We start from the raw sequence: 23,432 nt of genomic DNA on the forward strand, positions 1-23,432 counted from the left end.
GCGCCCACACACCGCAGCGCAGTGCAGTGGGAGAGGAAAAGAGAGGGGGAGGGAGAGGCGCGGGCTGGTCTTTGTAAGAGAGGGCTTCCCGCAATGAATGAGGCGTGAGGAGTTGGGGAACGGGCAATCGCGATGTTTGCGGTTCGCTGACACCTGCAACACTCATTCGAAATCATGTGGCGAAGTATGTGAAAGGAACGCACAGGAGGGAGAGAGGGGGGAACGGCACGAAAATGGTGACGTAAGGGCGCTTGATTAGAGAAGGACGGTCCTCTCTCCCTCTCACTGCTAACAGCTGACGCCACGCACTTCCATGCGCATAAAGGCGCCGACACAGCCACAGGAAGGACGTGCGATAAGATCTGATGACGCATACGCAAGGCAATATGACGAAGAAGAGATGTCTTCGGTGTGCAGCCTTCGCGCATCACGGAGCCACACCACGCATCGCAGTGTGGGCGCATCGCACATGGGTGGGTTCTGCGATCATTGGCGCGGTGGGGCAACCACAGAGGCAGTGATTCCACCTATCCAGCTCTCCAGCGTCGCTTCCTCCGCGCGACTTGCCGTCTCACGAGCGGCAGTGGCAGCGTCGCAACCCCCACCATCCTTGCGGAGGTACTCAGTGTGTGGCCCGACGAGAGAGCCTTTGACCACTAACACCTCACCCACTCCGACATCACGCACCGAGAGAAATAGCCGGTGCGCCGTACCAACGTCCAGCCACGCGGCACACACCTCCTGCACACCAACAAGAGAAGACACTGTGCCTGCAGCCGAACTAGAACCGCTAGCTGAGCCGGTCATGCTGTACCGCTGCTTTGGACTCCGTCGCACCACGAGCAGGCCTGGCTGGCACTCGTGCTGACTTGGCTGCCCCACGTTGAGAAGACTCTTGGCACCGGTGTCGTACATGTACTCGGACAACGCATCTTCAAGGTACGCGGCGGCGCTGCGGCCGTCACCAATCAGTGTCCACACGGCAGACGTGTTAACAAGGCCGGTGCTGGTGGGAGAAACGAAGGACGAGGTACCACAGCGCTGCGTCGATTCTTCGCACCGGGCAGCGGCTCCCTGGTGTGGTACTGGCCCCTGCGAAGTCCATGCGATGATGGAGCCAAGAGTGGTGAAGGCGTTCGATGCAACCGGAGCAAGGTGGATGTTCGTGTAGCGTGCGTCGCAGGGGGACACGTGGAGCAGAAGTCGTCCTGAACGCGAGCAGACGCCACTACCGCCGCGCAGGGCCACCTCGCGTGGCAGCCAAAGCGAAGGGACGTAGGGGGCCATGCGGTACGCCGACCCAAGAGCTGCCGCTGCCAAGGACGCGGCATCGTGCACGTTGGCGGCTGTCGTATCAGCGCCCTCCTCCGTCTCGCGGCGCTTACCCAGACGGCCCTCATCGGCGACCAGCGACGTAGGGACAGCCAGGCACACAATGAGTGCATGTGTGCTGAGCACCCGCGGTGCGTGTAGCTGGAGCACATAGAGCTCATCAGCTCCTGCGTCGGTATGCGCTACACCAGAGAGAGAAGTTCCCTGTGCCGCTGCAAAGCTGTGCTCACAGCTGTTCACATGTACCTGCTCGCCCTCTGCAGACCCTCGACGAATGCGCAGCAGGTACGATGTCCACCGCGGCGCCACCGGCGGAGCTCCGATATCGCGTACAACCAGGCGCATGGAGCGCTCTCCGCTGCTTAGCGATGGATCGTCTAGGGCCGATTTCTGCAGCTCACCTTTGCGCAGCACAGCGTCAAGCTCCTCCGAAATTGGCCGAGAAGACGTCGATAGTCTGCGCAACTCCCACAGGCTCACAGTTTCGTGTCGCGCCGAAACGCCGGCCATCTCGCTATCACCTCCAGCCCACCCCCTCGTGTGCTCTTGGCGGCACTGCTGGTGCATAGCACGATGCACATGTGCCTCCCACGCCTGCTCTACAGAGGGGAAGCTGTAGATGGAGCTGGGCATGGCGCATGCGTCGTCCAGCTGGAGCGCACCCACCGCCACCACCGTTTCTACTCCCGCCACCGTCATGGAGAGCGAGAGCCCCTCCCAGCACAGCTGTAGGTCGTGCTGGAGAAGGCGCTGCACGGCAGAGGCAGCATCCACATCACTGCAAGCAGGAAATGCGGAGATGGGGAACAGACTACAAGATGCCTTGAGGCTGTGTGCCTCGTTGACCGCGCTTTGGTGCCTCGGCAGCAGCGGTGGCGGCGGTAGTGAGGAGCAGGAGGGTATGAGAAGCTGGACAAAGGCAGCGCCAGCGGCCGAATAAAGGCTCACCCCCCACACGGAGCTGAGGGCGTCGTCCCCCATGGCCACAAGCACATGCGGCGCGCATGGTTCCCGCAAGTTTGTGACGGCAGATGCTCGAGTTGACATCTTGGAAGTCTGCGGGCACACTCGCGTCGGATCCCCCGAAGGAACGCCGCAGGCTGCTGGATTGGCGGTAAAGAAGCGGAACCCATCCAGTTCAAGGGCTGGCGTGCGATAGAGCGACTCTAGGTAGGCCAGGATCCGATGCGCCGCATCGTCAACAGCGCCAGAGGCCGCCGATGCCGACGCGCCACCGTCCCACACAACTTCCAAGAAGAGTCGGAAAAAGGGCTGCAGCGCGGCCGCAATCGAGATGGAGGTGGCAGTGGTGGCGCAGGCCGTAGATGTGGCCGGTGGCACCACAGCGAGAGTTGTGGGCGACCGAGGAACGGCTGTCACCTCCACCACCCATGCGCACAGCGGCGCACGCTCACGTTCGGCGCAGCCGCTCTTCTCCACTGCAAGAGCGGCTGAGAGCGCGCTGTCAACCCCGTGGGCCGGGCCTGCCCGCCACGAGGAGTGACGTAAGAGACTTGCTCGCAGTCTCTCAACGCACCAGTTCGACTGCCCTAAAGCGTCTGGTGCAGCAGTGTCGGGGACGTTTAAGGCACTCGCACGCGGTACAAACAGCTCTGTCACGTACAGCGTTGCCCCAGTCTCATCCATGCTCTCGAAGCGTGCCGTGTTGCTGGACGTGCCGAGGGGAAGTGCATCCTCAGGGATGACGTTGCTGCCCGGCGCCGCCGAACTGGTAGCGGCCTCACCACCTTTCCTGTAGGTGTGAGCAAGGTGGTGGGAAGCCACGTCGAGGGTCCAGCGGCGAGGGGCAAGGATGCACCCTGTCGAGAAGCCCCACACGCGCCGAGGGCACAGGTCGTCCATCTGGCAAATATACAGCAATGGACGGGTAAACGAATAAGAAAGGGGATGCACAGGAAGAGAAAACAGAACTGAGGTCGAGTCCGGCGTGTCAACGCACCTTTGTCAAGTCAGCTCAGACGGCAAGTATGCCGACGATGTTGCTGAGGCGGCAGGGCCGCGCAGTGCCGCTCAAGCGCGGAAGGCGTGCGGGCCGGCAAAGAGAGAGAAAAGGAGGCGGAGAAGAGAGACGAAGTGATAAGAGAAACTTTCGAAGTCGATCGCGCGCGTGTGTGTGTAGATCTGTGGGGGCATGCACACACAGAAAGAGAGGCAAGCACAAAGATAGCAGGGGGGGCACGATCAGGTCTCGGAGGGGAGAGAAGGGGGCAGTGCGCAGGCGTCATCATGCTCGCTTTCGGTGCCTTTGGTATAGCCTTAGCCCTGCCCTCTCTTGACCCCTCCTGGCGGGCAGACGGGTCGCCGTCGGCGCTCTCCAGTGGTTGCGAGTGGTCCCGTAAGTGTGCCTTATGGCCTTTCGCAGAACCGCTTCTGCCGGCACGCCGCTCCTCTTTCTCCGTTGCGCAGACGTGCGCATTCGACCTCTCACCGAGAGAGAGAGAGACGGAGAGGAGTGAAAGAGGCAGCAGCCGTGCGACTCCCGAGAGCAAGACGGAAGCACTTCAGCACACCCGATGGACAGCCGTGATCAGCAGAAGAATAGAGCTAGAGAGAGGGAGGGCGCAGAGGGGGGGACGAGCAAGAGAGCTCCGCGAAAGATGTGCTCCGACACCCTCGATAGCACCGCTCTGCCCGCCGCACCTTCCTCACCTACTCCTCGCCCAGGCAGCATCACTCTGCCCCATCGTGCACCACCGCTACACGCCGAGGTTGATCTGGATCGGCAAGTTGGCGAGCAGAAACCCGGCCATAACGAGGATGGCCCCGGCAACGTAGACGCCACTGAAGTGCGCATCCTTGGAGACGGCATCCACAACCATGGCAAGCGGTGTGGTGAGCGACAACCCAAGCGTGGCGACAACTGGGGATGTAAGCACCACGCTGCGTGCCCACAGGACGTCGCTGAGGTTGGTGCCGATGAGAGAGTTCATCAGCAAGGGCCAGAACTGCTTCCATGATGGCCACACAAACGGCTCCGCGCCCGTCACGCTCAGCAGCACCAGGCCGGGCCACAAGAGGATAACGTTCAAGACGCCGACGGCGCCGAAGACCATTCCCATGGCAAAGCGCTCATCGTCCGGCAGGTGGAACTTCAGCACTGACGTGTAGGTGGCGTAAAAGAACGCCGACAGCAGAGCCGCGATGTTGCCTCCGAGGGTGCTGCGGCCGCCAGCGGCGCCCTTATCAGATAGCCCCACCATAATCGTTCCGCTGACGCTGAGGGCAACTGCCACCAATCGATGCGCGCCCACACGCTGCCGCAGCAGCACATAAGATAAGAAGAGTGTCCAGATCGACGAAGTGGAGCTCAGGATCGTGTTGGAGGCAACCGAGGTGATCGAGAGGGAGAGGTTGAAGAGGTAGTTCGCCAGAAACCAAAATGGGCAGAAGAAGAGCGCGCACCGCCAGATGCGCCGGAGCGAGTAACGGCGAATACGCTGCCGACGCGCGCGCCGATGACAGCAGCGCCGCTGCGAAGACCGCGTATCGTTGCGGCGAAGCATGTCTGAGGAGATTATTATATCTCGGTGCGCCACGGCCTGCCATTGGACAGCGTCAGCCAACTCGTCCTCATCCGTCAGCGCGACACTCACCACCTCCTCTTGCGCACTTGAAGCCGACGAGGTGGGAAGGGAATAGTCACGGCACTCGTCAGCGACATGCAACTGCGCCTCCGACCCCGTCACAACGTCCACAATCCCGCCATCATCAGTGTCGTCGTTGTCCACCATCAGAGTCCGGTTCGCGACATCTCCATCACTCAGCACCTGGCGCAGGGGTGTATGCGGCACTGGCAGCGGCCCTGCATCGGAGCGGGTAATGGCACTGGTCATCGTCGACTGTGACGGGGGACCGCCACAGTAGAGAGGCAGCTGCGGTAAGCGCGGTTCAGCGCGCGAAAGTGAGTGCGAGAGGGATGAATTGAGGCTCAGAGATCGCTGCAGCTCCCACTCTGCGAGACGCCGACGGGGCGGGACGCCGTGGGAGAGGGTCGGGTCGACACCCGCGACGGCCCCATTGCTATGCGGCTTTCCTCCCACGGCGCAGACACAGACGCACGGCATTCTCGAGCCTTCGTCAACCCCAACGTGTTGCTCCCCCATCCCACTTCGCGCGTCGCCGTGCTCGCCGCTGGGGCAGTCTTCTCTCTCCTCTTTGATCACCTTTTGACTCTCCGCCTCCACGGTCGGCGGCAACGCCCTCGACTCCAGGCGTGCATCCTCGACGCACACCGGCTGCATCCGCGACGTTTCATCCCACGGGGTACGCCGCCAGCGAGCCGAGAGAACAAAGCCGACGTTCCACAGGCAAAATCCGGTCGTGTTGAAGTAGGTGAGAAAGAACGGCTTGTTGAAGTCCAGAGAACCAAAGATGTGCTGAATCCATACGGAGGACGCCACCCAGATGACCGTCACGCAGAGAATGAGGGCGACGCCGAGGCCGTACTTGGACAGCGTCATGAGGGGGCTTAGGCAGGCAACCGCTCGAAGCCCCGCATGGCCTGCGCGATCCACCAGCTCTCCAAGGCCGCTGCGTTGGACGGCGATCACGGTCGAGCTCGGGGCGTCATCGATCTCATTGGCGCGGGCAGCACCAGCAGCACGCTCCCGGGTAAAGGACGGCGGCCAGCTTGCCATGAGAGGAGAGGCGAGCCAGGCACAAGTGTCGCGGAAAGGATGGGGGGAGGGGACAAGAGTGCGGCGGGGAAGAGGAAGTTCAAAGGACAGGGGTGAGGGCACCCGCCCCCGCTGCCAGCCACGCCTGCCGCCGTCGATGAAGATTAAATCCGCACACAGCCACCCACGGGGAAAGAGAGAGAAAGAGATGCACTGCAGCCGCCCTACCACTGCACAGCCAAAAAAGAGTGAGTCCGAGTACACTTCGCAGGCGATGCGGCTTCCGCTTTCCCCGCTTTTCCCTTCGCTTCCCCTCCTTTGCTTTGGGGTGTGCGCCCACCTGAGGCGTACACCTGCGCGGGCAGAGGGAGGAAAGGGGGGATGGGAGGGCGGTGCACTGCACTGTGTATACGTGTGCCGCTCTCGCACGCTTCCCCGTTTCCTTTTTTTTTCACTCCCGGGGCACGCGCACCCGCACGTTAGAGCAAAGAGCAGTGAAGATGAGAGGGGCGGAGTGTGAAAGCGGATGAGGGAAAAGGGGGTCGCGACGGGTTACGAAAGGCGGCAAGCGAACAACAAAATAAAGAGCGTGAGCAAACAGAAGAAGAGAGACGTAAACAGCGGCGAAAGAGGCAATGATACTCAAAGGCACCGCGGAGAAGGTGCGCTGGCGGGGCAGAGGTGTGTTTGTATGTGAGATGGGTGTAACGGGTGGAGGGAGTGGTCGTGGCGGCACGAGCGAATGGATGTAAAAAGGGGGGAGAGTGAGATACACGTAGTGCTGAAAAATGGAAAACGGTAGGCAACAGAGAGAGAGAAGGGAAAAACAGGCGCCGCCACTGCTCTTAAGGGATTCACGAGTGCCCCGCACACACCACCACCACCACATCCCAGACCTGCTCCGGCCTTCCACGTTTGCCTGCGGCAGCTATCCCATGCGCACTCCAGCCGCGGAGGGAGGGAGGGGCACGCGGAGATGGAAGCGAAAGAGCACCGAGTCGAGAAGAAGAAAGGAGCTGGGAAAAGGGCGGTGCGTTGAGGAGAAAGGGAAACGAAGGGGGGAGCGGGTGAAAGAATAGAGACACAAACACACACAGAAATATATGCAGAAGAAGAGCCGAAATCGATGAAGACGTGAACTATATAGAGAGGGGGGGTGTCGTCGTCGTCGAGGAATGTGATGCGCGCGACGAAACGACACACACACACACACGCACTCTCTCTCTCTTCCCGTCTCGTGCGCGCGCGTATGCCTTTCCGTTGGGCGTCGACTGCCTCTGTCACGGCTTTTTTGTCGCTGTTCGGTGCCTTCGCTCCTTTCGTTGTGGGTACGGGGGAAGGGAGAGAGGGGAAGGGGAAGCGGTGCGGCGACCCGTTCGCGTACTAGCGAGCTCGGGTCTTGCCTCACGCTCCCCCCACCTCCGATACTCCTGCTGCAGCTGCTCCCACTCCGCTCACACCCCGCTTGCTACTCGGATGCACGCAGGTGTGTCGGGGTATGAGGTACGAATACCTCCGCGGTAATATGCTGCTGTTGACCCTGACGGAAGGCTGTATCCCACCCAGCTCGAGTGCACCACGCTCCCGCTTTTCCTCCTTCCCAACAAGCCCAATCGTAGTCGCAGTAGGGAAGAGAGGAAGAAGCGGGCAGAGGAGAAAGAAGCGGGGGTGGAGGGGGTGGGGGCCTGCAGACTCTATCTATGCGGATGAGTATCACACCCTTACACAAAAGCGCACGCACACAAATACCAGCTGTCCCACAGTAGACACGCAGAGAATACCGCGACCGCCACCACGAATGCCAGGGTGCTCCGACTTGGTGTCTATTGCGTGTCTTTGTGGAGTGCGTTTATACGCAGTGGTGCAGATGCGCGTGCTTGTCTGCGTGCGTGCGTACCTGCACGAATGGAACGATCGAGCGGGAAGGTAGTCGGGATGTGAGGTGGGAGAGGGAAAGCGCCGTGTGCGGGCGACGTGCAAGAACGGGGGGTCCGAGACACATACAAGCGCCCAAAAAAGTTGGGCAAGGACGAAAAAAAAAAAAGAGCGGTGGCCAAGCAGAGTTGTAAGAGGCCATGAGCACATTGGTGTGGAGAGGCGAGAGATATCACCGCATGCTCCCATAAGCGCGTGAAAGCGAACTCTTTCTTTGCATGACCGCACGCATGAAGAAGGGGAGCCGTCCTTGAACGCTACTGCGCTACAGCAAGCATGGCCTTCTGCGCGCACTGATAGTGTATATTGGCGCCGCACTAAGCTCGCAATCAGCATATAGAAGTCCTCGACAGAGGCAGCGTGAAAACCGGTATTCTTCTCTTTTTCTGTCGGAAGCCGCTACCCGTTCGGCACCGTGTCACAGCTGCAGCCGCGACAACTGTCCCTGATGCGGATGAGTGTCGCTGCCCTGTCGCTGACGTCCGTCTCAGTCAGCTGCGCATCGCTACGCCCACCGCATTCATATCCGCAGCTGCTCTGCTCCTTCCCTTTCTCTTTTTCCCCACTTTCGACCTCTCCCCCTCTCCCTCACCTGTCATATGTGCGCGCACACACCTTTACAGACGTTCATTCTACGCGCCCGATTGTGCGCGTGTGAAGACAGGTGCTGCTCACCCCCTCTCCCTTCCTCGGCTCTCACCCAGAAGCGAGGACGAAGGAGCGAAAGAGGTCATCGCTCGCGTGTGCCCAAAAGAGGAGATCCTTCGCGGCCAACTCACGCTGAAGTGAAACGGGAGGGAGGCGCCGCAGATGTGAATAAGTGCGGAGGAGGTGCGGGCGGATTCATTTCGCTTCCTTCTCCCTCTCTCTTGGGGGTGGTGTGCCCGTTTAGGGTGAAGACCGAAAAAAAAGGGCGGATAATTCCCCCGCCGACGCCATCTTCACCCTCGGTGAGGGTGGCAGGAAGAGGCTGAGGCGGTGAAGTCATGAAATGGAGGGGGGCCTGTGCACAAGAGAAACTATAAAGCGACGGGAACGATGAGGCGTCCTTGCTCCCCCCCTCAGTGGTGGGTGAGACTATTGGGCGCTACAGGACTCCTGTCTGCGGAACCTATCGCCCTTCTTTCGCTTGCGCCATATAGATGGCGTGTAAGGGGCAACGGGGGGAAACCTGAAGGAGCATCGGTGAGCTCCTCGAGCAGCACATTCGAAGCCTTTTTTAATGCTCCCCGCCACCATAATCACCATCATCACCCCACACACATACACACACAAACATCTCCCCAAGGCGCACTAAAAAGCTCAGCAGAGGAGCAGTAACAGCGTAGTAAGAGGCCGGGCATTACCAGACCGGATTTTGAAGACATGAGAGGGCCCACTCCTTTTTTTTCGGAGAGAGGAGAGGGAGGGCGACACTGTTGAAAGAATCGCTGAAGGCGCGAAGCGGAGATGACAATAAGTGTGTGTGTGTGTGATGGGGAAAGGAGGAGAACAGTAGAGGGAAGAGAAAGGGGAGGAGTGGGGGGCGACGCACTCACGCACACACTGCCGAAAAGAAACGAAAAAAACAACGAAGAAAAAGCCGTCAGAGGAAGAACAACAGCGCCAAGCTGTACAGAAAGGAGGAGGGCGACTCAAAAGAGGAAAGGGGCCACGGGCAGAGGACGGTAGACGATAAGGATGCGAGGTGTCTGTGGGCGCGAAGGAGCGCGTGCACTCCTACACTGGCACGTATATCGACTCCAACAGGCTCAAGGCGTCGACAGAAGCCAGCAAAGAGGTACATAGGGAAAAAAATGGTGGCCAATGCCCTCTCTGCTCCCATCACCCGGCCCCACCTTTTTACGAACACACGCATACCATTCAAGCATACCCCAAGTGTCTCCCAGCCAACGAAACAGCAGTTGGCATCCATTATGTGCTGAGCTTCCACCCCCACCCTCCCCCTCCTCTGCTATCCGGGCCCATCTCTCGCGTGGGCGCAGAGCAGCGGGCCGGCACACACGGGTGCTACAACCAGGCGCCGGCTCGGCCCATCTGAGCTGCGCCTTTGCCCCTAGCTTTGCCCGCCCCCACCCCCGCATCGCACGTGGCCTCATAGCAGCGCCCCTCACCCTGGTTTCCACCCGTTGCTCCCCTCTCGGGGTGGCTCAGGCTCCCCCGGACCGCCAGGTAGAGCGAGAGCCAGGAGAAACGCGCTCGATTCACGCTGGCACTCTGCCCATTGCAAAGACGATGCAGTCGTGCGCACTGCCGCAGATCTCCCCGACACAGCGCCACTTCAGGACTCGATCGCCAACAGCAGCTGCGATGGGTCGCTCCGGCCCCCTTGGGTCGTAGGTGCCTGGCCCTGTATCACTGCCAGAAGCGGTGCGGCAATGGCATGAGGGAAGGGGTGCGGCGTGATCTCCCCACACAGAGTGGGGGTACCACGCGCCGCGGGCCTGCCCGCCACGCCATCATCCGGCAATCAGACGAGCACGGGCAAAGTGGAAATGACGAAGGAGTAAGGCAGAGAGCGAGACAGCAGCACCGAGGGGAACTGTGCGAAGTGAACCCACACGGAGCCACAGCCGAGTGGCGCGCATAGCGAAAGGAGAGGAAGAAAAAAAAAACGGCGGGAGAAGGGGGAAGGGGGCTAGAGCACACGTCTTGCCAGCGAACGGACACACACGCACACTCTCGACTACTACACATGAGACAAGTCACCAGAGAACACAGGCGCTAAGATGCCGGCAAACGGCAACGGAGGCGGAGGAGAGCCAGAGCCGCAAGCGCACCAAACCAACAAAAAGAAGAGAAGGGCAAAGAAAGAGCAGCAGTGGCAGCAGTAAGGTAAGCGGCTCAGCGTGAAAATCAGTGCGCGCGTATAGGGAACGGCGGCGCGCAGCATATGGGCGAGGAAGGCGGAGGAGAGGGCCGCCCGCAGGGGGGGGCGAAGCTATAGAAACATAAAACGGCACACGCCTACCCACCCTGTATGCACGCACACACACACACACGCTCAGACACAGCCGTGTCTGTGCGTCCAAGAAGCGTTGGGCAGCCGCAGGTCTAGCTAACACGGCCGCCAAACCACCTGCTGCGAATTCCTGTCATGAAGCGCTGCATCGCCGTCCCGCTCTTGACGTTTGCCGCCGCTTCCTCTGCCTCGCGTTTGCGCAGCTCGCGGCGCACGATGCGGATCTTCTCGTTCAGAAGTGCACAGTTGTACACTGTCGTGCACTCGAAGTGGTCCTCCTCAAAGTGGGAGCTCTTCGTATAGACAATCTCCATGTACTTCGGTTTGTCGGCGAAGATGCGCACTTCCTCAATGTCCTTGATCGTCCGCTCCGTCGTCTTGGGCAGCGCCTCCGACGCGTTTGGACGCATTGTGTACAGGTGCTCGCCATCAACGCAGAGCAGCCGCTGCTGTCGTGCGCCATACTTATTGATGCGAATTACTTCGAACTGCTGGAAGGATACTGCCTCATCGACATCCATGTCAATAATGATGTCCTCTGCCAAGTCGCGCAGAATCTCTGCCGGCGCTTCCTCGACGGCGCGCCCGTTCACCACCACCTCTCGAACGCCAAAGCGGAAGAGAGACAAGACGGTGCGCTCGGCGATGGGGCAGTTTGGCTGGCCGCAGCCGGCGCCGAAGTTGTAGTACTCATTAATGTTTAGCTCCAATGGCCCATACATGATACGCAGAGACCCTTGAATAATCTCGCTGGCGGGCAGCCGGCTACAAATTGTAGCCTCCAACGACTCGGAGAGCATGTCGGCAGGCACGACGCACTGCCGCTGCACTGCCTTTGCCTTCGGGTCTAACGGGCGCACCTGCACCGTCAAGTTCACGTCTCGCGTGGTCGTATTTTGCAGGGCTGTGCGCTGCGGAAAGAGAAAAATCTTCGCGGCCGGCATCGGGTTCACGGCATAGCACGAGAAGTTCTGCGCGCACAGGTCCAGCTGGGCAGCCATCTCTTCCTCCCCTGTGTACTCGTCCGCGATGAACAACTTGTATAGACGCGGGTTCGTCGAGTAGCGCTGCGAGAGTACCTCATTTGTCGCCACGGCCTGCTGCAAAAAGGCCGCCACGACATCGACACCACGGTAGGTCGGCTGCGTCATAGTCACCGTCACAGTGGTGCGCTTGCCTTGCGGACTGAGAAAGGTGCTGAATACGCGCACCTCTCGCGTAGAGGGGGCGCCGTCAAAGGCAAACTCGCTCGATAAGGTGCTCTGCGTCTTACTCATTTGCCCGTCCATCTGCGGCCCGCGACCGCCATAGCCACGCGTCGGGGAGGCGCAGCCGTATGCAGCGGCCACAGACCCATGGCGCTGCAGGGTGTCTGACGGGACCCTCTCCACACTACGAAAGATGTCATTCGCCTTCAACGCCCGCTCCACGAGCGCGTCCCGCAGCTCATCCTGGGTCAATGCCCAAACGTTGCCCAACTCGCCGTTGTAGCCATTCGCGTTGTGCCGCCAATCATCCACGGTGTGCCACGGTTCGTCACGGGTACACTGCGGAACCTTGCAGGCATACCTCTTCTGCTCTCGCTGCAAGTCTTCTGTGACATCGATGCCCGTCACGTCGACGGCCCATCGCATCATTTTCTAACCCCTCACTCTTCCCAAACCGAAGCGTCTTCGTATGTATGTGTATGTGTGTGTTGTTCGCGTGCTTGAAGCCACGAGCGCATTGAATACCTCCACTGACGGTGAGCACCGAAACCATGCGCCACCCGAAAGCAAAAGGGATAAGAGAAAGAGCGTGTGAGCGGCGCAACTCATCCGAAGGGCGGTTTCTTGGGGGAGGGGGGGCGGCGCTGGCCAAGAGAGCGGCGGCGGCAGAAAGATTGTCGTGAGCAACAAAAAAAAAGAAACGCAGCGCGACGGCAACGGCTGTGGCGCAGCGACAGAAACTCCCCACACACACACACCGGGGACAAGATAAAAGGCTGGCAAAAATATGTCAGTCACCAACAGGCACAGTCGATGCGTCTGTGCGTGGCGCGGCGTTTGTGGGAAAATGCTCGTATCTTCGCTTGGGGTGAAAGAGGGCACAAGTTGGGGGAGGGTAGCAGGAATATAGAGAGACGAACGAGAGCATGAGCTTTGCCACCAGGGGCAAATGTGTCATCGGATTACCTGGAACGGAAGGTGTTTTACCGTCGGCGCCGGCTGCAGTACGCCTTCTTCCTCCAGGTGACCCTTTGGTACTCTATGTGCTATGCATCCTTTCGTTTTCGTTGGCATTCGTGAAAGCGCTCGACCGCGCCCACCCCACTCCCATGGCTCGCAGCCGGCCCATCCTTCCGGCTGTCCTGTCTCACCTGAGGGGAGCTGTGAGCCGAAGTCGGATGGGTCAGACGCGGCAACACGCTCAGCGCCATGGAAAAGAGAGATTCGCCAGCAAGGCGAAGGACAGCGTGGCCGAAGATCACCCGTAACACAGCGATCGACTAAAGCGGACTGCGCGGGCTGGTCATGAGAGCAACCGCCTGCGCCCGGTCTGTTTAGTAGTTCTCGTCCTTCTGTCCCCTCCCCCCCCCCGAGCGTCAAAGAAAACGGAGCGAAGAGAGAGGGCAACAAACTGCGAACGAAATCCTTCCAGGAGAAGAGAAAAAAAACGATCGAAGAGTCCCCCCCTCCCCATAGGCGGCCACGGAGGCTTAGGGGCAGAGCCCGTAGAAGCGGAGGAAGATGGTGGACGATTGGCGTACGTCTCTCTTCATTGTTCCAGAGGAGGCATCGTCGCAGTGTGTAAAGGCGTGTAAAGGCGCGTGTGCGACATAGCAGCACCGCATGCGTCAGTCGAAACAGCACCCAACAAGCTACCCGAATACCGAAGTCAAGAGGACGATGAGAAGCGAAAGAGGCGGTACATAGTGGATGGGGAATGAAATAGGGGACGAATCTGCGCGTGCGGCACGGCAGATCGTCGCAGTCCTTGGCGAGGATTTGACCACAGACGAATGGACGCGAGGGCGAGCGTGAATGCATATGTCTGCAAGCCATCGGGGAAAGGAGAAGAGGCAGAGGAAAAGAGAGGCAAAAAGGATGAATGAGGTGGAGGCCTACGGTACAGCATGAGGGGGAGAAAGGTCAGCTGCGTACCTCAGAAACAGAGGAGGCCATGCGTGAGAAGTTAACGAGAAAGACGCGCCTCAAGCGGATGCATATGCACCGCTCCCCACATTAGTTCGCCTCCTCCTTCAACATTCTCGGAAGTGTTGGCCGAACTGTGGGGCGGCAGAGCAGCAGACGGGGGGAGGGAGGAGACGACCTTCACAACACCAACGGTGCCGACACCCTCCTCGCCACTGCGAGGGAGGGCTGCAGTCTACAGTATACTGACTTGGAGCCCATATCCGCGTACCGCGTGGCCTTCACGCTCCCCGTGGTGCTAAGCGCACGTGCTCCTTTCGGCTACACTTTGCCGAGGGGGCGCCCCTTTTGCGTGCCTGCTCGCGTGAAGGAAAAACGTGCAGCCCTCACAGCCTAAGCGAAAAAAAAGGTACCAACAGCGCCTCGCGGCTTCACAACGGCAGATGCGCGGAGAAGATACGAGCAAGAGATAGAGACACGCCGACAAAGCAATTGCACGCGTTATCCACACGCGCACAGCACCCGCAGCAGTACAAAAATCCAAAGCTGTTCGTTTGGAACGGACGCACAGAGCGACTGCCCGAAAGCCCACCTACCCACCCCCCATTCGGCCAGTGACGAGAGGAGCAAGGGAAGGAAGAGGATGGAGCCGGTCTCACTACTCTCTTGAGATGCGTCGGTGGTCCAGAACACGCAGCTCCCGATCCAGCTTGTAGTTTCGCCGGTACAAGGGAAACATGCGATCCCGCGAGGCTGCCAACGATCCTGGGCGACTGCTGCGGCCCTGCTCTGCCGGGTAACGCTGCCCCTTCATCGAATATGTATAGTGCAACGGCTTGTAGAGAGAAGCGACGTACGCCTCATCCAGCTGCAGCTCCGCGGCGGCCTCGTCAAGGTTGAAGCGCCCACGGCGGTCAAGCGGGTGGACAGCTTTGTCCTTCCATCCGCGCTCGAAGGAGTTGTAGAGGGCGCGCACAGTTCGGCGCATTTGTGTCAGGCCTGTCGACCTATTCCTTTCTTTCTTTTTTACCTTCCTCCTCTTCGTTGTCTTTCCCTCCGTTATGTGCACCCTTGGCACAGCCCTTCCCTGTGTGGGCTGCGCCCTGGTCTTCACTGTTGGCTTGCTTTGTACGAGAGCGTGCTCTGAAAGAGGAAGGTAATCCCAAAGCGCACACTCGCGCCTATGCACACAACCCTCGCTCCTTCACAGAGTGGCTGTGTGGGGGGGGGAGAGAGAAATTGGGCACCACAACGCATGTTGCAGTGCAGCAGGGCCGGAGTGGGGAGACAGAGAGAGAAAGAGAGAGAGGAACGAGTGAAAGTGTGAGGAGCGCCTGAGAGATGGATGGAAATGAGAGCAGACCACAGCACATGCCTCGGTGTATGTACGCCCAGAGAAGTTGAGACACAGGAAAGGTGAAAAGGACGAAAAAAGGCGCCGACCCTCGCGTGCGCATGCCGGCGCACGAACTTTCTACCATTCGCTCGGCCACAATTTTGTACTGGAACAGAGGAACGTACGCAAGTGGAAGGTGACAACGTCAAAGAAAAAGAAAAACCGCAGGAATGCTTTCGTATCCCCTTAGGTTCCTGCAGTATTCGGCAGCTGGAATGGCGAAGATAATAGTGCAAGATATACATATGCACACAGGCAAGCAGGGAGGGGGAGGGTGGCGTGCACTTGACACACCCAACACCGCCACCATACCTCCTCTACCCCTTGCGCCGTTTGTGCTCCACTTCCCTTCTGTCGTTCTTGCCTCCTTTCGCCAATGCCGGGGAGAGGGAGAAAGGGAGGGGGGGCTCTGCGCTTCGTGAGGTATACACCCAGCTGGGAAGATGCCTCACGCATGAGCTCATGAAAAAGCAGCCTGCTTGCTGGAGAGTCAGATGACAGGGCGGATAGTGGGAGAGGTGTCATGTGCGGCACGGGATGGAGAGCCCTTGTGTGTTGTCTGTGCGTGTGCAGCACGGGGTCGCCCGTGACAGCAGCTTGCACTAGAGGTACGAATCGTGTTGCATTCTATGACTGTACATTTTCTTCTCACACATGCTCGCCATCGCTGCTGCTCGATCCCTCCACCGCACGTCGCCACCCCAATCATTGGCTCCACTGCACTCTACTTTCTCACAAGCCACCCGCTCTCGCCCTCGAACTGCAAAGTTTTGTTCATGACCACGGCCGACCCCTCAACGCAAACGGTTACCTTGCCGGTGGATGGGTTCGTCTTTTGTACGATGTTGGAAAGAGAAACGAGCCCTTTATCCTTGCGGAACTCGCGAACTTCGACGATGACCTCGAGGTCGTCGCCGACGAAGATCGGGGCAGTGAAGCTCAAATTCTGCGACAGATACACGGTTCCAGGACCAGGCATCTCCTTCGCCATGAGACCCGAGAAGAGCGAGCCGGCGTACATGCCGTAACAAATGGTGGTGGGAAATCCTGCTGCCTTGGCCGCATCCTCGTCGATGTGAACGGGGTTGTGGTCGTCGATGATATCGCCGAAGGCATTGACGATCTCTTGGCTGACGTGGACTACCCTGGTCGCCTGTGAGCCCACGCGGATGACAAGCGGTGAGGTTTCGCTGGGCATAGTCGTTTGGGATGAAGATGGCCCTTCGATCGCTTCACGTTTGAATGAGGGTGACGCTTGCTCGACGCTCTGAATCACGGCCACGCCTGTACGCTGTCGATACTGAGCGTCAAGAAGAGGCATTCGAAACGGAAAAGGGGGAGTGTTTGTGATGCTCACGCGGTGTCGCAGGCGAGGGTGCCATAAGAGAGAGAGTGGAAGGGGGACGGAAGAAAGTTAGGGCGGTAATGTGTGGTGGGTGTGATGGCATGCAGAGAGAAAAACACTGCGCGCCAGTCTGAAAGAGACGGGCATCGGCTTGATGCAGCCGGCATATCCTTCTTTGTATGTTGTTGCTGTTACGCACACATGCACACGCACGTGCGCGTTTGATGCAAACGTGAGCAAATCAGCAGGAAGGGAGGGAGGGCAATGTAAAAGGTGGAGAAACTCCGATGCATGATGAGAGGTGCCCATGCACGTCTATCTTCACAAAAACACACGGCACGGAAGACTTGAAAGAAAAAAGGGCACTAATCATCGAAGCATGTATGGCTTCTTTTTCAGCTCATGTGTGAGGCGACGCACGCAACAGCAACAGCAACCGTAACAAGCGCAACAGCTATGCCACCTGCCCCTTTTTGCGTTTATCGTGCAAGGATCAGGGAAGATGTGTTGGAGAGGTCGATAGATGGGAACGAAAAGGAGAGGGGCGACGGACAGTCAGAGTATGTCTGTGAAAGGGAGCACAAAGTCCGCCGAAGGGCCTCAGCACACGTAACGTGAGCCAGGACGCCGAGGCGGAAAAACAGAGGGGGATAAAGGAGAGCAGCAACTCAGCCGAGATAGAGAGGCAAAGAGAGAGGAAAACACAGAGGCAGGCACCGGCAGACATGCTGACGAGCACAACGTCCGTTGATCGCCGGCAGAACGACTGAAGCCTCGCGTTCCCCCTTTTCTGCTTTTGTAAATCGCCCCTCGCCTGAGTGCTCATGGCATTTCATACGTGTAAAGACGTATTCCTCATGTGGGGGTCCCTTTCCCCGCGTCGACGACGCAGCGCTCCAGCCCACACGTCCACGCGCTTTCCCCTTCAAATTCCACCGTCTTGTTCATCCCTATCGAGTACCCTTCAACGCAGGTGATCTTCTTGCCCGAGTTCTTGGTGTCTGCCTTCTGAATGATGGTCAGCATCTCAATGAGTCCCTTGCTGCGGCGGAACTGGGTGACTTTGGCAATCACCTCCAGCTCATCACCAACAAAGATGGGTGTGGTAAAGCGCAGGCTCTGTGAGAGGTACACCGTGTTCGGGCCTGGGATTTCCGTCGCCATCAGGCCAGAAAAGAGGGAGCCGGCCAGCATGCCGTGGCATACGGGGGAAGGGAATCCAGCTGCCCTCGCAGCGGCTGTGTCGCTGTGAATTGGGTTATAGTCTTGAATAAGATTCCCAAACATAACCACATCCTTCTGCGTGATTTTCACCGTCTTTGAAGCCTGCGCCCCGACGCGGATGATGCGGCGTGCGGTGGTTTGCATGGCGCTCCTCTGGGGTGGGAGAATAGTAGAGATGCTTACAGGCACGACAACGACGGATACATGACTAATTTGAGTACGTGTCGGCTGTGGAGGGAGGGCTGTCGCAGGGGGAGGAGGAGGGGGGGCACCGCAAGAAGAGCACACACGGAAAAGAAGGTGAGAAGCAAACAAGGCATTGAAAGTCAAAAGGGGAGGAGAGGGAGGAGAGAGACGGACAAACAGGTCGTCGCAGTTCTCATTGTCTGCAGGCATATCCTCACGGCCGCCGATCTTGCACAGCTTCGAGGGATAAAGCCTCGTTGAGGCGATCTGGAAATAAAGGGACATGCGCTCATGAGCAGTCCTCCCTCCCGTCACCCTGTCATCAAAACGTATGCCGCCATGGCCCCCGCCATGGAGAAGACGCGCATACGCACACAGCTTCATATGGCTTAAATATAACGCAACGGCGTTATACCCCCTTCGAAATGCCCACACCCAAGAATTCACCACGCGGATACACAAGTACGAAACAGCCTGCCGTGGTCGACAACCCACATCAAATCCGGTTGTACTGCAGCGCATTCCGTTGCATCACCTTGTTCCATCGGTGCTCCCACCCTCCCTCGTTCAAGGTCTTGTCTGTACCCCAGCCCTTGTAGTGAACGCGGTGCACCAGAATGTTGCCACTGCGGACCATCTTGTTCATTGTCCAGGAGGATACGTTTGCGTACGGCACCCACTCGCGCGTACCCAGCGTGCCCTGCACCGCGTAGTAGCGGTCTACGTTTGCGAGGCGATAGTAAGGAACTTTGAAGAGTCCAAACTGGTTGTAGCTGAAGCAAGCGACCTTCCGCTGAATCATCTGCTGCGGTAGCCCAGAAAGCGACTTTGCCAGCGGCTCATCGACGTTGGCCAGCGCCTGGCACAGGCTGCGCAACCACTCATCACGGAAGGACTTTTCATACATGAGGCGCGACTCCAGCACGAAGTGCGTATGCCGACGTGGCACATCCTGCCCAATATGCCGCATCAGCAAGGCGCCATTGCAGCCGAGCATGGCTCTCGCGCCTGCAGACTCCCACGAGAGAAAGGCTGAATGGCGATACGATGAAGTTGAAGCACTGAAACAGACAAATGGAGAAGAAAAGCCGTGGAAGTGCCAGCGAGAAGGTAACACAAACAAAAAAAATAAGCAGCATGGCCCGCACAGGGGCACTGAATAGTTGGTTTCACTTCCCTGTGCAAAAGGCGGGACGCCGCACAGCTCTGATCAGTGAGCGCGCCCGCCACAGGCGGCGAAGGTTGTGGTGCACGACCGCGCGCAACTCCGTGAGTGTGCCTTCGCTTTTTTCCTCTCGTCTTCCACTGCGAGTCGCCAGACGAGCCCTTATACTTGCGCTATGCAGCTTCGGCTCATTCCAGATATTCGGCACGCAAGCCCGTGTTCACTCGCTGCTTGGCAGCGCCTTTACGGAGAAACAGAAAGCAACACGTCGAAACAGTGACAGGGAGAAAACATAGTGGGAGTCTCGTTAGCGCTTAAGAGTTAACCACTACGGTTGTTTGTGATGCACAACTACTTCTCGCCCCAACATGAACAGATAGAGAGAGAGACGCGCAGATACTGAGAGCTGCGACGCGCACACACCATGTAATACGCGGCACCATTCACGACCACTGGGTGATCCCTAGGCTGCAGAATTTCCTTTTCACATCTGTATAGAGTGCCGTCCCCTAGGCTGAGCGTGTGTGTCTGCGTGTATCAATCGAAACGGAAACGCAGATGGTGCGTGATGCGACCAAAACAGACCTCGGTCCGTGCCAGACTGTGCCGCGACAACCCTCTACGATTGCAGGGCCTCATCACACATCTCCACTGCAATTCGCTTGTAGGAGTCATCTGCAGTCATTCCGATATTGCGGGACTCCTCGGATAGCTGAATGGCGCGATTGGTAGCCATAGTGATGAAGGTGCTTGCCAGTTCCTTTTCAGTTTCGGCAGTCAGCAGGCGCTTGCTTTGGCACATGGCCGCGCGCGACGCACTGGCAGAGGCGGCGTAGAGCAACGCCGCTGCTTCGCCAAGGCGGTTAATAATGAGTTGTTGCTGAGGTACCTGCGAACCATTTCGGACAAAGGTGGCCTCTACAGCATTACCAAAGGCAACCACAGCGGAATCGATGGCGGAGCAGTCAATCTCCCGCACTGGCACGCGATCCTTCATGCCCATGGACCGCATCGTCCGCAGCTGCACCATCTGCAACGTGGACGTGCGCTGAAAGACAAGAGCATAGTCTTCAACTCCACAGCAAACGGCGGATGAGTAGAGAAAATCTGTGGATTCCATCATGGACAACAAAAGACGGGCGTTTGCAAAGCACTTTTCGAGCACCTCGCTCATGGGGGTCGCTGTCGACAGAATGCTGAGCCATTCATTCGTGCTGCTCTGCACGAATACACTAACGAGAGCCGCCTCCAGCAAGCTGTCTTCAGTGGGCAAATCTAGGTTAGCGGTTAGAGCGTACAGAGCGGACTCCATCGCGTACATGATGCACGCACACGACGCGACCGTGTCAGCAGCCCATTGTTCCGGTACGCTGTCCCGCAGTTCCTGCACCACCCGCTTCGAAATGCCGAGCAGCGTGGACGCGTAGACGTACTGCTCAGTGAACAACGTGATCATGCGATCCTTAAAACCCTCCCCAACTACGCCAATAACGTCAGCAGCGGGAGCGGCCTCAAAGGTGACCGTCCCTTCGTTCACGCTCACCCCTTTTGCGCTCCTCTCCACCACAAAAAAGGTGTTTCGCCACACCTCCATCGGCCCTGCATCTGTCGAAGTCTGAGTTAACGCCTTGGCCAGCACCAGATAGTGCGTCGCGCTTTCAGCGAACTCACACTGCTTGCGTCCTGTGAGTTCGTATATGCCGTCGCTCGTGATCGCAGCCTTGGTACTGTTCATGCTAATGTCGTTTCCGCAGCCTTCCTGCGTGGCCCAGCCCATCATTATGCTACCATCAGACATACCGGTAAGGTATTTCCCTTTCACTTCCTTCGATCCGACGGTGGACAGCAAATAGGACGCGAGGCTGCAATGCTGAATCGTCTGCAGCAACGTGCTATCACCGCTGGTTCCTACCTCCTCACACACGAGAGCGTGTGCTGTGTGTCCTAGCCCCAGCCCACCATACTCAGCGGCGATTCGGGCGCCTGCAAGGTTCAGCTCTTTGTCGTTGCTCCGGACCTGCTCGATGAGTGTCTGCACAGTTTCTGACTCGTCGCCGTCGAGCTTCCGCGATGGGTACGGGAAAAGCTCTTCAGAAACGACGCGAAAGTTGAAAAGGCCAGCCACATACGAGGCATGGCGCGCGTACTGCCTTGGCGCTGAAGAAAACACGCGACGCATCTGACTCTGCAGAAGGTGGCTGCAGGCTCTTGCTTCAAGCTTTTAGCTACAATCAGCACAGAGCAGATCTTTTTTTTTCGCAGAAGTAAGAAACACCAAGTCCCAACGACGGGGGGAGAAAGAGTTGTCGGCAGAACAGTGAACCCCGAAAGATGTTTAAATGAGGTTACGCATGCGCAATGCGTGGCGTAATCAAACTACGATGTCGCTCGTTCAGACAAAGCTGTGAGGCACTGAATGGTCAGCCTCCACCCCCGTTCTGTTCCATCCCTTGAGACAAGCAACACACTAGTGTGAGCATCGGTAGACTTTGCACCGAGCAACGAAGAAAAAGAACCTGTGCTGTTTCCCTCTGCCCTGCTGGCCGCTGGCGAGTTTTATTGCCCTCTTTGTCAGTTTTGTGTTTCTTATGCGTCTCTTATAAGGGAAAGAAGCGTTAGTTTCTTTAGCGGTGCACACGTACTGCTCCTCAACAAGAGCCAAGTTCACCTAGCCGCTGTTGTATCTTACTCTTCCTCCTCGTTTTCCAGATCCCCAGCAGTGACGTCGGACATGTTAAACGCAACGGTGGTCCATTTCGGATATACCCTTTTGAATAGATCCATACACACGACATCATGCTGCATAACCTGGTCATTGAGAACAGCCTTGAAAAGGCCGTGGGTACCAACGGGTTTGGTTATCTTGCCACGACGACCGAGCTTCGTGTAAAGGTCGACCGGCTGGAACCACTTGACATCGTCGGCATTAAAAAACATGTACTTGACAATAACCTGCTTTTTGTGAATTACCGCAACGCGCCCGCTAAGAACGACACGCTTTAGCAGGAGAGTGTCCGGGTTGGGAGGGAGGCTGCCGCCAAAGCATGCTAGCCGAAGAGGGTTTCCCTCTGCCTGCTCCTCGAGTGAAGGTACCTGGAAAAGGAGCAACGGACATGGGTTGTAGCTGATGGGACCGAAGAATGTCGCCATGCGGAACCTGTCTCCTCCGTGGAAAAAACGGGCAAACTTGGATCGGTCGCCTGAGCTGATGTCGCTGAAGAGCGGGGAGACGTAGAACTTGCGGAACCCGATATGCGCCAACATTGGGGTTTTGGACTTGATAGGCTCATCCAGCTCTGACGCTCGCTGAACCTGAAAGTGCAATACAGACCACTTTTGCTCATGCTGTAGCTGACCTGAAGCAATGAGGAGACGCGGCTTGCAAGCATCCCACAAGCTTTGAGGGACGTTGACGAGAGTGATTGCGATGTGCATGCCCACATCACTCATACCTTCTTGGCACGCATCAATGGCGCTCCCGCGAATGCGAGAGTACCCCTGAAGCTTGTAGATGTAAGCGTACTGCGGAGGAAGATTTTCCGATGGATTCCATTTGCCTGTGTGGAAGCTCTTCATTCCACGGTACTTCGCAAAGCGCTGCCTCGCGGGTATGTTGACAGGAGTGTCAACCATATCGGGATTCCAAGCTTCCTCTTCGCTCAATTCCCGCAGCTTCTCCATCTCTAGCATCCTTTCCTCTTCTGTCATGCGCTCTAGACGAACGACATCCTCAGCCTTTAGAAAATCGACGTCGGTTTGTGCCGTGCGATGAGACATGGCATCCCCCATCAAGGCGTCCTCATCGTGCATCATCACCTGCTGCTGCTCCGGTGACCTGTCCCTTACGATATTCTCTTCCGTATCGTACCACGCCGCTTGGTCGCTAGAAGCACCAGCTGGTACACGAATTTTGTATGTCTGAGCCATTTCTTGGTGGTAGAGTACGTCCGCATCAGTCGGATAGCCGTCATCCTCAAGAGTCGCATTGGCCTGAATTTGCTGAAGAGACTCCCTCTGCTCTTCCTCAGACGCCTCAATGAGCACACGTTCGTCGCCTTTTCGCACTTCTTCAATCTTGCAGACTTGGAAAGTGCCATGATTCGTTAGGTGTACAAG

At 58.0% G+C, this 23,432-nt stretch overlaps 8 protein-coding genes across 8 annotated transcripts; all 8 read right to left on the reverse strand.

Moving 5' to 3' along the window:
* Window positions 1-486: 486 nt before the first annotated feature.
* LSCM1_07296 (uncharacterized protein) lies at window positions 487-3,195 on the reverse strand (the record flags this gene model as incomplete). Its single annotated transcript, XM_067324672.1, has 1 exon — window positions 487-3,195. One exon carries the CDS (start codon window positions 3,193-3,195, stop codon window positions 487-489), a length of 2,709 nt encoding a protein of 902 aa, XP_067181029.1.
* Window positions 3,196-4,049: 854 nt separating this feature from the next.
* LSCM1_07297 (uncharacterized protein) lies at window positions 4,050-5,990 on the reverse strand (the record flags this gene model as incomplete). The annotated part of the gene is made up of 1 exon (XM_067324673.1): window positions 4,050-5,990. One exon carries the CDS (start codon window positions 5,988-5,990, stop codon window positions 4,050-4,052), a length of 1,941 nt encoding a protein of 646 aa, XP_067181030.1.
* Window positions 5,991-10,958: 4,968 nt separating this feature from the next.
* On the reverse strand, window positions 10,959-12,503 carry LSCM1_07298 (uncharacterized protein; the record flags this gene model as incomplete). The annotated part of the gene is made up of 1 exon (XM_067324674.1): window positions 10,959-12,503. The coding sequence occupies one exon, from the start codon at window positions 12,501-12,503 to the stop codon at window positions 10,959-10,961; it is 1,545 nt and encodes a 514-aa protein (XP_067181031.1).
* A 2,155-nt stretch (window positions 12,504-14,658) lies between these two features.
* Window positions 14,659-14,988, reverse strand: LSCM1_07299 (uncharacterized protein; the record flags this gene model as incomplete). The annotated part of the gene is made up of 1 exon (XM_067324675.1): window positions 14,659-14,988. The coding sequence occupies one exon, from the start codon at window positions 14,986-14,988 to the stop codon at window positions 14,659-14,661; it is 330 nt and encodes a 109-aa protein (XP_067181032.1).
* A 1,132-nt stretch (window positions 14,989-16,120) lies between these two features.
* LSCM1_07300 (uncharacterized protein) lies at window positions 16,121-16,717 on the reverse strand (the record flags this gene model as incomplete). Its single annotated transcript, XM_067324676.1, has 1 exon — window positions 16,121-16,717. One exon carries the CDS (start codon window positions 16,715-16,717, stop codon window positions 16,121-16,123), a length of 597 nt encoding a protein of 198 aa, XP_067181033.1.
* Window positions 16,718-17,596: 879 nt separating this feature from the next.
* LSCM1_07301 (uncharacterized protein) lies at window positions 17,597-18,109 on the reverse strand (the record flags this gene model as incomplete). Its single annotated transcript, XM_067324677.1, has 1 exon — window positions 17,597-18,109. One exon carries the CDS (start codon window positions 18,107-18,109, stop codon window positions 17,597-17,599), a length of 513 nt encoding a protein of 170 aa, XP_067181034.1.
* A 538-nt stretch (window positions 18,110-18,647) lies between these two features.
* Window positions 18,648-19,148, reverse strand: LSCM1_07302 (uncharacterized protein; the record flags this gene model as incomplete). Its single annotated transcript, XM_067324678.1, has 1 exon — window positions 18,648-19,148. One exon carries the CDS (start codon window positions 19,146-19,148, stop codon window positions 18,648-18,650), a length of 501 nt encoding a protein of 166 aa, XP_067181035.1.
* A 787-nt stretch (window positions 19,149-19,935) lies between these two features.
* Window positions 19,936-21,495, reverse strand: LSCM1_07303 (uncharacterized protein; the record flags this gene model as incomplete). The annotated part of the gene is made up of 1 exon (XM_067324679.1): window positions 19,936-21,495. One exon carries the CDS (start codon window positions 21,493-21,495, stop codon window positions 19,936-19,938), a length of 1,560 nt encoding a protein of 519 aa, XP_067181036.1.
* Window positions 21,496-23,432: the final 1,937 nt, after the last annotated feature.

Source organism: Leishmania martiniquensis, chromosome 7 (assembly GCF_017916325.1).
Source record: "Leishmania martiniquensis isolate LSCM1 chromosome 7, whole genome shotgun sequence".
Taxonomy (NCBI): domain Eukaryota; phylum Euglenozoa; class Kinetoplastea; order Trypanosomatida; family Trypanosomatidae; genus Leishmania; species Leishmania martiniquensis.